General features: G+C 48.7%; 1 protein-coding gene across 3 annotated transcripts in view; it reads left to right on the forward strand.

Moving 5' to 3' along the window:
* Window positions 1-280: 280 nt before the first annotated feature.
* RAB31 (RAB31, member RAS oncogene family) overlaps window positions 281-14,688 on the forward strand; it is a 149,281-nt gene continuing 134,873 nt past the window's right edge. For 2 of the 3 annotated variants that reach the window (XR_010407325.1, XM_064577927.1), the window contains exon 1: window positions 281-645. Coding sequence is in view for 2 of the 3 variants with exons in the window: in XM_064577927.1 (XP_064433997.1) it covers window positions 607-645 (39 nt within the window). In the remaining variant the exon portion in view is untranslated. The remainder of the gene's footprint in view (window positions 646-14,688) is intronic. The other variant, XM_064577926.1, reaches the window with a different exon arrangement.

The raw sequence follows: 14,688 nt of genomic DNA on the forward strand, positions 1-14,688 counted from the left end.
CCTTCTCATCCTCACAGTTATGTCTTGGCTTCATTTCTGCGGGGATCCTAGGGTGTCATGTAACGATGGGACTGCAGGCGGACTTCGAAGTGCTCCCGCATAAAGGACCTCAGCTGGCAGCATCCACTTGGAGATGAGGAATGGAATCCTCGGGGACGCAGCCATCCGTGGGGTCTCCCCCCACGGGGAGATCCTGTCCTCCTTACACTCCACGGGGCACTGCGGCCGGGCGGGGCTGGAGGGGCAGATACCAGAGGCGGGCTCAGCAGAGCAGGGTCCGGCCGCTGCGTAGGTCTGAGGGAGGAGGCACTCTGCCAGTGACGCCGCAGGTCCCGGGGGCTGCCCCGGGGTGGCTGACGCCGTCTGGGGGCGTTCCTGGGAGCCGGGGGCCCTCGAGGTTAGACCCGAAGCCCCGGGAGGAGCCGGCCGGCGGCCACGTGACCAACCGCGGCGGGGCCGGCGGCCCAGAAATAGCCTCGGCGGCGGTCCCGCCCGCGGGCTGCAGCGAGCGAAAGGCGGAGACTGGAGGCCGCTGGCTGGGCGCGGGCGCGGCGCGGCCCCGTCCCCGGAGGATGCTGAGCCCCTGCCCGGTCCGGCCCCGAGCACATGATGGCGATACGGGAGCTCAAAGTGTGTCTTCTCGGGGTGAGTCCTGCGCCGCCACCCGCCGGGGGACACCCACGTCCGTGCGTGTCCCCCCCCCGCCCCACCGTCCCCTGCGCCCCCCTTGTCCGTGCGCCCCCTCTTCCCAGCCCGGCGGTGGTCGGGTTCGAGCCTGCCCCGGAGTTTCTCACTCGTTCACCCCGCCGCCGCGTCTGCCGGGATCCGCTGGGGCCCCGCGGCGCTCGTGCCGGGCCGGGCCAGGCCGGGCCCCAGGACCCTCCGCGAGGACAGGCAGCGCGGCCGCCGCTCCTGGCCGCCGCCGCCGCTGTCCCTCCGGCCTCTGAGGGCTTTCTCCTTCGCCTTTGATAATTTCCTTCCGGCGGAAACTTCAGGTTACTCAGCCAAGGCTCCAGATCTTTTTTGCCTCCCGGAGGCAATGGGTCTATTCACTTTGGGGGGGGGGGGCGGGCGCGGTGAGGGCGTGGGGAGAAAGAAAGCCCAGCCAAAGGCGAGCAAACGCAAGGGGATGCCCCGGCTGGAAGGCGAAGGGATAAGCATTGGAGAGCTTAGCGCCTCGGAAACTTCCGTGCTCCGGAGAAAGAAGGCAGGATGAGAAAGTCTCCCGGATCACCGCTTCCCCTCCCAAAGTGGGTCTTTCTCGGTCTGAGGAAATGGGAAAGAAGCCAGAAACACAGATAGAAACCAATTCCCCAGCCCCTCGCCTCGGCAGACCTGTCAGGTGATGCAGGACAGTCTCTGGAAACCCGCCGCCGAGAGCTCAGATAATATCAAGGGTCATTTCCTTTTGGGTGCCCACATCAAATTCCAGAATTTCTTCTTTTGAAAGAGCTGGTTTTAAGCCGTGTTTCCAGCAGCCTTTGGCATCGATGCCGAGGGTACTGCCCCTGGCAAATCCTGTCTCCCAAGAAAACTATTTCCTACAAAAAGAGCAGCAAAGGGGGAGACACATTGTTATTTAAAAGAAGTGCTAACTGGCTATCAGGAGGGAGGTAGAGACTCCTATAATGAGGAAATGATTCCAGGTTAGGATTGAATTGTACCAGACCAGCCAAGTGTCTAGGCTCCATCTAGGCTCTTTTGGAACCTCTGGCTGGACAATGTTCTTGACTGTCTCCGGTCACTGTCTTTTGCCAGAACTGTCACTTACACTAGATCATCCGGTTTGGCTAGAATTCCAGAAGACCTGGCAAAGGCCCTCCCTTTGCTGTTAGCCTGGGCACAAACTCCCTGGTGTGCCCGCCTTCCTGGCTTGCTCAGCCACAGCTGGGATCTGCAAAGGATCCTGTCCTGGTCTTCCTCTGTTGCAGGGGTGGTTTTCACTCTCAGCCAGGCTCTCCAACGTAGTCCCGACATAAATTCCAGGCATCTCGTGTTTTCCTTGCGAGGGGTCATTTCAGCCTCATGGAAGGCCTTCAGAGACTTAGAAGGAATGTTGTGTCCCAAGGAATCAAGAGCAACTTTGACGTGTGTTGTGTGCACGGGGATTGGCCTTGGGAGTAAATGAAGTAGGAAATGTTTTGCCTTCTCGCGCCCCCCCCACCATGCTTTCTCCCTCAGGCCCTACCCATAACATGAATTATCTTCACTGTTCAGGGATGGGTCTCTATATCCTTCTACAAGGACATGGATCACTTGCTGTGCAATTCTGGGCAAGTACTTCAGTTGCCTCATCTATAAAATGGACATCATAACATCTTCCCTTTTAAGGCAGAGGATTATACCAGATGATCTGCTAAGATGCGTGGTACCATTTCCTGCTAACGTGTGATTCCTGGGTGACAATTAGCAAGCCTGGGAGATGAGATAGCTGGAGGAAGTCCCTTTACTTCTTTTCTTTTATCTCTAAGAATGAAGCATACTCTTTTAGTGGCTTCCTGGAGACGGTGCCTCACCCTTGTTTGCTGGGTCTTTGCAGGGGCTCTGTTGGTAGGAGACTGGCTTACCAGGAAAGAGCTCTGCCGGAACAAGAAGGTATTTCTGGGCAGCTGGAGGCTTTGACGCTTCATCCATGTAATACCACATCTGCAGCCTTCTGTTTTTTTGAGTGGCTCCAGGTTTTTTCTTGTTTAGATCAGAGGGCCAATGACTTTGTCACCCACACTGAGTAAAATTTGTTAAGTCGTGTGGTTTGGCCGGGCCTGTCCTGGGCAAGATGTGTGTGATAGGCTGTATTCTCAGTGGCTCATCCGTATGAGGGCCTTGTCTGAGTGAGATAGCATTTGGGGGAGGTCAAAGCCACTTTAACCACTTGGGGTTCACTCTTGATTTGACAAAGAACCTTGTAGGTCAGTGACTACAAGAAGGAATCAAGGCCACGTCTGAAAGTCCCCTTAAAATCTTATCAGGAGTCCTGAGCTTCTTTGTTCTCTGTGTTGGGAGGGCCATCTTTTCTGGATGAAGTCTTGTGTGTGGCTAGCATTCAGCTTCCTGTTTTTCAGCCACCACCACATCTCCCTGAAGTCTCAGTATGACTGAGACCCTACAAGCCAGGCCCTCTGTTCCTATTACTTTGTTTCTGGCCCCTTTGAGAAGGTGATCGAGAATGCCGACCTCCTAACTGAAGTCTGGCTGTCTCACTGGGGAGTATGAGGGGCTGGTGTTTTTGTGCCTGGCTATTTGCCCTGATTGCTCCTTGGTTACACGTGAGGGTACACTTCCCGTTTGAGGCAGAAGGTTGTTTTAGGCACGGGCAGTGCAGACTTGTATCCCTCTTAGCTGTAGTCTGCAACCTCTAGCGGTTGGAGGTTCCCGACAGGAGGGTCATTTGCAACAGGTTGAAGCCAGAGTAAGCCAGAAGGCATGTCTTCTCTACCCAGACCTGTGCCTTTCAGGACTCTGAGGTTCAGCTTGTCTGTCTTATTTCTTTTGGTGAGTGCTCCCAAATGGAATCCACGGCAGTCCGTGGCACATTCTCCGAATGCTTTGTGCTCTTAGAAAAACCAAGGACTTCAGAGCTTTGGATTTATTTAGGCTACCTGTTATAAATTCTTGGCTCTCATTATTTTCATGGGTGGACCCTCTCATGTTTTTCCTAGGCCTCTGTGAATGCCCTTTCCTGGGATAAGGCAGGCCACCTGTGGAAGCCAGCCATGCAGGACGAGGTGTTTGAAGGGGCACACACTGGGAAAGGGTCCTTATTAGACACCTGGGACCCAGGAGTCTTGTTCTTGTCAATAAAGTGCCAAGAGTCCCACTTTGTAACCTAAACTAGTATTATGAAACATGTAGCTTAAAAACAACCCCCTTAAAAACAGCAGAGTATGTTAAAAAAAAAAAAAAACTAACAAAAACAATATTGAGGCAGCAGCTGTTCCAACCCCCGAAGGTGGGAAGCTTCCCAGTATGCATTTTTAACACACATCACCACGTGGCAAAAAGCAAGGGGAGAGAGAGAGAGGGAAGGAGAGAAGGGAGAAGAGGAGGAGTCCAAGGAGGGCCAGAGGAGGGGGAGGAGAGGAGCTTTCTTTTATTTTATTATTTCCTCTGGGTGTGTACACTTAAAAACTGCTTCCGGATGGAATCCCAAAGAGATTTGTATTTGGACTTTGGTTGTCTTGACGACAGTTTAGAGATTTCTGTCACTTCCTCAGCAGCTGAGTGGCATGGTTAAAAGACAACCAAGGGTGTCCTGCTTCTGGTAAGGAGCTTAGGGAGGCCTAGCCTTCTGGCCTTTGTTAGAATCTGGGTGGTGGTTCTTCACAGAGCAAACACCTGGGATTTGGTGTGACATCTGGGCAGTGGAGACTTCAGACGTGTGCAAGGCCTTCACAGGAAGGGGCTGTGTGATCCCCAGAGGCTCCAGGACCCAAGGGTGGGACACATTTCTGCTCACAGTAAGCAGATCAATCAGAGCTGTGGAACCTCAGATGGACTGCTTTGAGTGATGGTGAGCATCCCACCACCAGAAGTGTTCATAAGGTTATATGAATCTGTTAAGGTCATTGTGGAAGGAAGGAGTGGGTAGGATGGGGAGGATTGGGCCAGGCAATCCTCAGAATTGCTTTCCAAGTCTGAGATTCTAACATGTTCATTTTCAATTGTTCAATTGAAAAACCAGTTTTGCATGGGTGGGGCTGGTGGGGGAGGGTGCAGACAGGCTAGAAACCTAATTTCTTTTTCTTTTTTTTCCTTTTAAAGATTTTATTTATTTATTTGGGAGAGAGAGAGAGCACGAGCAGGGGGGCAGGGGGGCAGAGGGAGAAGCAGACTCCCCGCTGAGCAGGGAGCCCGATGCGGGGCTCGATCCCAGGACCCTTGGATCATGACCTGAGCCATGGGCAGATGCTTAACCGACTGAGCCACCCAGGCACCCCAACTTAATTTCTTTCTTACCAAACTTGATTCCTCTATTAAATTGAACCCTTTGTGGAAAGTGTGGTTCTGGCTTGAAAATAAATATAAATGACATGGTGGGATGTCTTCCCAGGAGCACACAACACATAGTAACACCGAGCACCCAGGCCAGGCGGGTGGAATTCCCCAGGGTCTCTTTGTTCCTCTTTTGTTCAGGGTCAGCATGGCCACACGTCTCCCTCAGCTTCCAGAGCTCCGTGCGTCTCTGGGTGTGCGTCAGAGTCCCTTGGGGAGCATTTTTAAACTTCTCATGGCCCCTCCCCATCCCTTGTCAGGCATGTGGCCCCCACCCCTTGCCCTGGCCCAGTGTCACTGTTCTCGTGAGTGTATTGTATCCTTCAGGACTGCTCCAAGGCCGTTGCCATTGGAAAATAGAAAACTTCACATTTTAAGATGCTAGGACATGAAAAGATCTTGAACTCATGAATTAGAAAAGGTCTTCAAATTTAATTGTGTCCAACAAGTGAGACTACTTTTAGTGTTTGAATGTCTATGCAAATATTACACTTTAATCTATCTTTTTTTTAAAGATTTATTTATTTATTTTAAAGAGAGAGCATGCGCGTGCATGCGAGCGTGAGGGGGGAGGGGCAGAGGGAGAGAGAGAATCTCAAGCAGTCGCCTCACTGAGCGCGGAGCGACTAGCAGGGCTCCATTCCACCACCCTGAGATCTTGACCTGGGCCGAAACCAAGAGTCAACCACTCAACTGACTGAGCCACCCAGGTGCCCTTCATTTAACTTCGTTTTTATAATTTCTAATATGTGCTTGCAAATGAATAGGCATTCATTCACTCAACCGCTCACCATTTATCCAGTGCTCCTTTCATGCCAGGAGCTGTGGGTGGCTGCAGGTAGACAGGACAACTTCGATGATCCTTGTCTTTTGAAGTCCTCTGCTGTTCCTGGGACGGGGACCCATCAGCAGTGAACTAAGTGACATCACTTGGATTCCTGTGACAGCACCTGCCACAGAGCCATGCACAGCAGAAGTAAGAGAGTAGGATGATGAAAAATACTGACTGTCATCCATCTTATTAGATGTGAGGACAAGTGAGGGACAGAAAGTTTTTGCACCAGGTCTGTTTTGAGCACCTGCTGGGCTAGCTGTGCTAGAGACAGAAAACAGGGAAGGCGGGGCTCTGGTCGCTGCTGGTGGTGGAGAGATCCCTGGTTGGGCAGGAAAGACAGGTACGTGCACAAGAACTAGCATTCCCGGCCAGGGTGATGAGGGGGAATGCTGGAGGTGTCACGTGGTATAGTGGGAGGTCTGAAGTTCAATTGAACACAGAGGGACTGGGAACGAACAATCTGGGAAAGTCTCTCCAAGTGGGAAGGATTTGAACTGTGCCTCAAAGGACACCCAGGGCTTTGACAAGAATAGAAATGTGGGTATGGACCGAAGGCACTGGGGGAGAGCAGGTGGGGCCCCGGATCTCACGGTATTTTCTGCAGGGCTGAGGTGGCTGCAGGGTGTGGGAGACAGGGAGCACGGCCCTTCTGCTCCCAGGCTGACCACTGGCCTGTTGACCCCACAATCTCCCTAGCATGGGGTCTTTTATTTTGAACTTCTTTTTCCCTTGTTTTGTGTTGAAAAGTCTCAAACTCACAAAACATTTGAAAGAGTAGTGCAATGAATGTCTGTAGATCTCTCACCTAGATTCAGTGGGGATGACATTTTGCTAGTCTTGCTTTATCTCTCTTTCTTTAATTTGTTAAATAATACTATTTCTTTTTCCTGAACCAAGGGAAAGTCAATTGCAGACATTATGCCAGTTGGGCCAAGCAATCATCAGAATTGCTTTCCAGGTCTGAGATTCTAACATGTTCATTTTCTAAATACTTAAGTATGTATCTTTTAGGAGAAAGGACATTCTCCTGCACACCTGTAATACCCCCAGAATTGAACACAGATATAATGGTATCGAGCATATAGTTCATATTTAGATTTTCCAATTGTCCCCAAATGTCCTTTATAGCTGTTTAAAAATCCACAGTAAGAGAGCATGTACTACATTTGCTTGTCATGTCTGCCATTTAAACAGTTCCCCTCCTTTTGTCTGCCATGAATTCAGACCACTTGTCTTGCAGAAAGTCCCAAGATCTCGATTTGTCTGATTGCTACCTCATTGCTTCTTCTGGGTTATGCATTTTGGTGAGAAGACACCTTCTCAAGGTGTTGAATGGCCTTATTTTTTATGTGCTCAAATACTTTGTGGAGCTTACTACATTTTAGCAGAAAGGTGGGAAAACAGATTCTATGGCTGGTTAGAAGGTGGTCAGTGCTATATGGAAAAACAAACCTGGCCCAGAGCTGGGGGAGGGGCACAGGAGCTCTGGGAGGGGGGAAGCAGGTAGGTAGGTTGGTGGGTGAGAGTGCTCAGTCTCCTGCGGAGACCAGATGGGGCCTCTGCTTTACCCAGGAGTTGACTTTGGTTCTGCAGCTTCGGTTGCATGGTCTGACCACTGAGCTGCTGAGAGTCGCGTAGCTCCTGAGGAACCAGAGTTGTCTTTCTTGTTCCTCACTTTGTCAGCAGAAATAAGGAAAAGAAAAGGGGGATTTAACATCGGGGTCACTGAATGGGCTTCTCACTGTGGAATCTTCTGTTTCGGTGAATCTTTTTCTGATGTATTTCCTTGCTCCTACAGCTTCAGACCTGCTCTGACTTCTCTGGAGGTCATGAACTTGGCTTCTGCTTGCTCAAGATTTAGCCCAAAAGGTAGCCCCAGGCTGCTTTCAGTTCCCCCAAAGGCACCTGGGGGACCTGTGGGAGAGCAAGCAGAACCAAGGGGAAATCATTTCCCTCCTATTTTCTCTACTTCGAACAAAGTAGCAGAGAGCTGGATCCCTTTTTGTCAACAGTATTTGTTTTTCTAGAAGAAAAAGATACCTGCATTATCCAGTATCACTTCCTTTTTGCTCTCTTGGAGTCAGTATTCTAACTAGGATCTGCTGGTAGAATGCATAGTCCTAAAAGGTGCCTCTGTCAGAGACGTCCTTGAAAGGGGAGAGAGAGGGAGAGGGAGTTGGAGGAGAGAAAGGAAGACAAGAGAAGGGGAGGAGGGCTGGGGGGAAGAAAGGGAGAGAGAGAGGGAGAGAGAAAGAGTGAGGAATGAGCATGCAACACATGCGCATGTGCATGAAGAGTTTCATATAAAAGTTGCCCACTTGGGCGCCTGGGTGGCTCAGTTGGTTAAGCGACTGCCTTCGGCTCAGGTCATGATCCTGGAGTCCCGGGATCGAGTCCCATATCGGGCTCCCTGCTCAGCAGGGGGTCTGCTTCTCCCTCTGCCCTCTTCCCTCTTGTGCTCTCTGTCTCTCATTCATTCTCTCTCTCAAATAAATAAATAAAATCTTAAAAAAAAAAAAAAAGTTGCCCACTTGACCTTTGCTGGCAAAGGGGAAGAGCAGTGTTCCTGTGTTTTTTGTTTTTTTGTTTTTTCTGGTCTAACTATTGGCCATGGCATTTACACTTATGGTGAGCTTAATTAAGAAAGTCTTTTTTTCTTTCTTTTAAGAAAAAAAAAAGCATAGCATCAGTACTCCAGACTTCATGGACTTACCTTTCATTTCAGGAGCTAAAATATTTTCTAAACTTTTTCATAATAATCTTCTGAGACTATTTTCTTTATTATAAAGTAATACATGCTCATTTTAATTAAATTTTGAATCTATGAGTGACTGACTCATAATGACTGAGTAGTGAAATGATAAATGCTGATTTTCGTTCGAGACCACAAAGACGAGGGATCCGGGACAATGCCTTTAGCCTTGTTTCTTTAGAATGACATAAAATTGTACAAACTTGCCACAGTCTTGTTTCCTCTTGTTAACTGGAAATCCTGCAGGTATGAAGAAATCAGCCTACCTGCCTCCCTTAACCCCCTGGTTCCCCTTCTTGTAGCTTCTCTTCTTTCCCTGTTTTCGGTGTTACGTTTAAGATGACCGTTCTTAATTTTCTGGTCAACATCAAGTTCTCCGTCCTGCTCTATGTTTTTTTTGTTGTCTCTGTTCTTTCCTGCCCCGCAGGGTCATTTTCTTCCATCCTTTTAATTTGTATTCTTATTCTCCCCACCTCTCATCTATGAATCATCAGACTGTCCTTCTTGAAAGAGGCATCTGGGGCTTAGCTCTTAGAGGGAATGTTTCTAGCCTGCTCTTCACTTGCTCCCCAACTGCTGAGTGGGGGAGTGTGTGCTGAGCTGAGCCTGGTGACCTTCCCCCCTGCTGCCGGTGTAGACCAGAAAACCCAGCCAGGCTTACCCTTTGGAGAGTAACACAGGCAAATGAGGGTCTGTATAAAGTGAATGAGGATTTAACTGAGGGCCGTGTGCCTTGAGAGAGGAGTAGAGTTACTCACTGGAGATGTGCTACGTGGCTGCTAGGCTATCGGCACATAGGACAGTTTCCCAGAGAGGGGGGGACAAGGTCCTTGAGGTTTATGGTCCAGCAGTATACTTGGTGTGATGGGGCACACATAGGAATGAACCCCAGGCGACCCTGCGGGATGTCACATGATGCTTCATTGCCCCATGTTCCTGATGAAGGGCTGGGGAGTTTGGGAGAGACCAGGGAGGGCATGTGGGTGCCTGCTGCTGAGCGGTGTAGGCCCAGTGCAGAGGAGGGGAATGTGGAGGGAGTGAGTGGGAGAGGCTCTGGTCACGGCACGCATTCATCTACAGGAAAAGGTTCTAAAAAGACTCATTTGTGGAAGTGGTGATCCCTGTGGGGCAGGGCCTAATTTGCACATTAAAACAACTTACTCTTTCTCTTCCTTGGTTTATTTAATGAGCATGCATTGCTTGTGTCAATAATTTAAAACCTATAAAAATTTGCTGCAGGGCCAAGGAGATGTTTGACGGGTAGAGATCCCTTTGGTTGTTACTGGCAATGATGGATAATTTGATAATAAAATTGGAAAGTAAATTGGTTTCAGACAGTGAGAGGTCCTTGAAACGTGAAGGTTATGCCTTTGGGCCATGAGGGGCCAGGTATATCCTCAGCGGGACACACACTCGAGGGGCTTATCAGGATGCTGTCTTCTTATAGGGGCTTATCAGGATGCTGTCTTCTTATCTGTGCACGTCATTGTTTGGTCTCATCGTGACCTCGGCAGTAGCAACAGCTCTGGCTTCCCCACCACTCTCAAAGCTAGTCTCTCTCCAAATGGGGTTTTGGAAAGTTGTGGGTCTGTCATTCTGCCCCGGGGGTCTATAGCTTTCTGTGCCTGTTCTTTTTCGATGCTGTTTTTAAAAAATAAATAAGATTACATCCTGGATCTTCAGGGTGATCACCATGTGACAAAACTGTGTCAACTTAAGTGCTCACAAAAACTGGCTCAGAGACAAGAGCCCAGGCAGAGTTAGGACAAAAATAATGCATGGGGCCACGTGAAGACCCAGTGATCCTGTGACACGTCACGGATATTTACCAGGCACTGTGCCAGGGCTTGGGCATAGGGCGGGTAACAAATCGGACCCACAGTCCTGAACTTGTGGAGCCGACATTCCAGCAGGAGTGACCAGTGCTCATAAATACCTAGTACTGGTGACACCTGTGGTGGAGAAAAAGCAGGTGGGGGCAGGGGGAGGGCTGAGGGTCGGGAGGGGGGCCCTGGAAGTGCTGCCTGGGGGGTGGCTAAGTAGGGGCTTGAGGAAGGCCTCACTGAGAAGGCCTTTGAGACACAGAGGCAATATTCCTCAGTTGGCAGAGGGGACCCAAGGCTGGAATGGGAGAGGCATGCCTGGTGAGTTTGAGCTCCAGTGGGCAGGCCAGTGTGGCCAAAGCAGAGTGACCATTGGGAAGGGAACAGTTGGAGGCTTGGGACCTGAGTCTTTTGGGTCTTGTGGGTAGGGCAGTGTGGGAACTGCAGCATTTCCTGGGCATCAGGGCTGTTGGAGGTTTTGTGCAGAGCAGTAGCAATGGTCTGACCTCCCTTTTCTGCAGATGGCTCCAGCAGCTGCATAGAGGGTAGACCACCGGCAGGGGAGCTGGTGGAAGGCCAGGTCACGGTGATTTCCACCAGAGGGTAGCGGCCTAGGCTCTGAGTGGAGTCCCACTCTGGCTGTTTGAAGCTAGAAGTGAATACTTTGCTGACAGATCATGTATGGAGTAGGAGGGAACCATACCGTCACATGGTGCCAGTATGCTGACCTCAGAGTGCTCTCCAGCCCTGAGCTATTTCAGTTCAGCAGAGCAACATTATCCATCACAGTAGACTGATATTCATCTGAATGTTGTTGGTTTTATAGTTTAATTTGCATTTAATTAATACATTTATCTTTATTTTCTAGTTTCAGAATAGCATTAGTAGTTTGTGTGTACTTTTATTATTTGCATTTATTTACACTATCATTAATGTCTTCGTTGGGACCCATGGGATTGTTTTTCCCCTTAAAAAAGCCTATGGAGTCTTAAAAGCCTGAGAAACACTGCTCTAACCTTTAAGGTTGGCCCTGGGTTAATGGAGCTGTTGTCCCTCATGAAGTGTCCGATGTTGGCGGGACTGTGGGCAAGGAGGCTGCATTCCAGGAATCAGGGTCTGCTGCAATGTGGAGGTATGTTCTTAGCTATGCCATGTGCTGGCCCAGGATGCTATTCCTGGAGGCGTAGGCCTCAACCGTGCAGTGTTGCTTTTTTCTGGTGTGATGCAGCTCATGGACAGTCTTGAAAATCCTAGACCCTCCCATAGGGATACCTGGATTCTGTTGTGTATGTGGCCAAATAACGCATTAGGCTTTTTAAAGGATGTTCTTCTCATAAAAGCATTATTCATATAAGCTTGAGAATCATGAAGTCAGTCATTTAAAGATCTTCCAGAATAATTCAGTTTAAAAGGAACTAGTAATAAATATGGTCTATAGATTTTTTTTTGGTCTATAGATTTTTAAAAGAAAGATCCTTATTTAAACAGACAAGTTGTATTGTTTGTAGACCTCTACTTGTAGGTTAATTTTAGTAACATAACCTAATATGTACTATTGCACAATAAAAATAGAAATATTTAAAAAATATTGTTGTTAAAATTTTGGTTGTATGATTTACTGATTTGAGTACGTTGCTGCTGTTAATGTGAATTGTGTCATTGCACATTTCCCTTCCGTCAGCCCTGCGCTTCTGACTTGTGAATTACCACAGTTGTGTCACCGCTAACCAGATGTGCACATCCTTGTTCTTGTTTTTGAGCAGCGTAGTTACAAACACTCTGCCTGTGTCTTCATATGTCCTTGGCTTCTTCCTTACTAGCACTATAATGGTTTATAATTGCCCTTACCCCTAATCCCAGCAGGTTCAGTAATAATTGAGAAAGATTGGTGCACAGTCCTGGCACCGAAACTAAAATGTACTCTGTTCTTCCCCAGTCAAGAAAGCACTGCAGAATGCCTTTGATTAAGAAGGATGTCGCTATATAGATGAGTTGGAAATCAGGCTAGTGCGCGAGTATCTCCGTAATCCTAGACTCAGCTGACATGTGCTGAGTCTAACTCATGTGCCAGGCACCATCTGAGGGCTTCAGTTATCCACTGCTGTGTAACAAGCCACCCCACACTGAGTAGCTTAAAAGAACAAGGCATTATTTTTTCTGCCAGTTCTGTGGTTTGACTGGGCTCAGAGGGTAGCTCCGCCTGAGTTTCCTTGCCGATTCAGGCCGATGCTGGCTGGGGCTGGAGCCATCTGCAAGCTGCATCACTCACATGTCTGGGGCCTCCCCTGGGGTGGCTGGACCAGCTGGGGCTCACCAGGTGTCTCTCTCCACGTGGCCTCTCCCCGCGGTTAGCTTGGGCTTCTTTGTAGCCTGGAGTCTCAGGGGAGGCAGACTTGTCACCTGGGGGCTGGCTGTTTCCAGAGTGAATGTTCCATGAGCTTCGGGCAGAAGCTTCTTGTGACCTAGGCTCCTAGAGCCCAGAATGTCATTTCTGCCATGTGTAATTGTTGGAGCAAGTCACTAAGGCCCGCCCAGAAGCAGAGGGAGGAGATCTATGCTCCACCTCTTAATGGGAGGAATGCCAAGAATCTGTGGTGGTCTTTAATCTCCCCCAACTGAGTAAGTGCTTTGCATACATTATGGCATTATGGGACTTGTCAGGGTGAGTTCTGTTATTGTCCCCACCTTGCTGATGAGGAGACTGAAGCTCAGGGGTTAGGGACATGCACAAACACTCATGCTGAGAAGTGAGGCTTCGTGGATTAGAACTAGCTTGGTGTGACTCCAGGACCTGATGCACTTAACTATGTTGCCGTGCCGCAAACCGTGATCGTTACTAGTCACAGATCACTTGTTCACAGCCGGCATGCCATAATGGTTCGATAGAATGGGATTATTAAAAAAATAAAAGGCTCTGTGTTTAAAAAGTAATAATCACCGAACCAGGTTTGAAGTACATCCATGGAAGAAAAGGAGGCAAATCCCCACAATGTCAGGGTCCTGGCCAGGTGTTTGGGGAGGTAAGATGACTGATCCTCACTTCTGGGAATGTATTACATTGTGATACACAGTGCAGTATCTGGATCCTGATGACAGTAGGGAGGTCCTAACACGTCCCCAGCTGCTTTGTATGGTCGCAGTGTGCGGCCCACGTACTGGGTACGCTTCCTGTCCCTGATGTGCAGGTGTGAGGCACTGAGGCTTGGGGTGTTGGCTTTGCTCCAGGCCCACAGCCTGTGTATGAGGCGAGCACCTGGAGCCCAGGGTTTCTGTTCCCCATTTCCCGGCTCACATGTCCAGGAAGCAGCGTTTTTGCTTTGGTCCTTTTATTCCTTTATTCTCTCATTGGATGCCTGTTAAGCAGTATGTCAGGAATGTCAGTTTGCAAATTGTGATCAGTCAGTCACAAGGCCAGCCTGCTAGATGGGTGGGGCCGGTTCGATGTTCGAAGTTTCTAGGTCTGCGGGTACAACTGTCATCACAACTCTGCTGGCCTTCTGCCAGGCACTACAGCGGAGTGTGGACAAGCCTCTGGGCAGGGAGACTGGAGGACCTTTTCTGTCTTTGCCACTTAACTAACTCACATAACTTCTCACAGGGAATCCTGCCTAGGAAATCATAGTCAGAAAATTCTCTTACTCTTTCACCATGAACCATTTTACATCCTGATAACCTCAAAAGGCTTAGGGGAGTTTGAATAGATTGTTTCTACAAGAGGATTCCAATTTAGAAGTTTTCTTTAATCTTCTCTGCTATGGGATGTGTAAGACATAAGTGCTAAGTAATAACTTTTGATTTACTCTATATTGTAGAACTTCATTATTTTTACGAACTTGACCAGATTTATAACATACTCTTTAAATTTTTATACTGAAGTATAATATTCATATAAAAACCTGCACGGATCTTAAATGTGGTGCAAAATGGATTTTCACAAAATGAGTAGACCTATATAATCACAAACATGCAGATCCTGAAACAGTGACCAGTCCCTCCGAAGCCCATCCTGTTCCTCCTTCCTGACATTAGGCTTCAAAAAGGAAAGAAAAAAGAAAAGAAAAGCAAAAAAGAAAGAAAACTAACCTATTCTTCTGACTTCTAACACCATACTATTACAGGGGACCCTTGAACAATGTGGGGAGTAGGGGCACTGACCCCCTGCACAGTTGAAAATTCATGTATAACACAGTTGAATAATTCATGTTGACCCCTCCTGAAACTTAACTACAGAGAGCCTACTGTTGACCAGAAACCTTACTGATAATATAAAGTCGATTAACACCTAT

The sequence above is a fragment of the Mirounga angustirostris genome, unplaced genomic scaffold (assembly GCF_029215605.1).
Source record: "Mirounga angustirostris isolate CCGP_5_RB_7025 unplaced genomic scaffold, mMirAng1.0.hap1 SCAF_14, whole genome shotgun sequence".
Classification (NCBI taxonomy): domain Eukaryota; kingdom Metazoa; phylum Chordata; class Mammalia; order Carnivora; family Phocidae; genus Mirounga; species Mirounga angustirostris.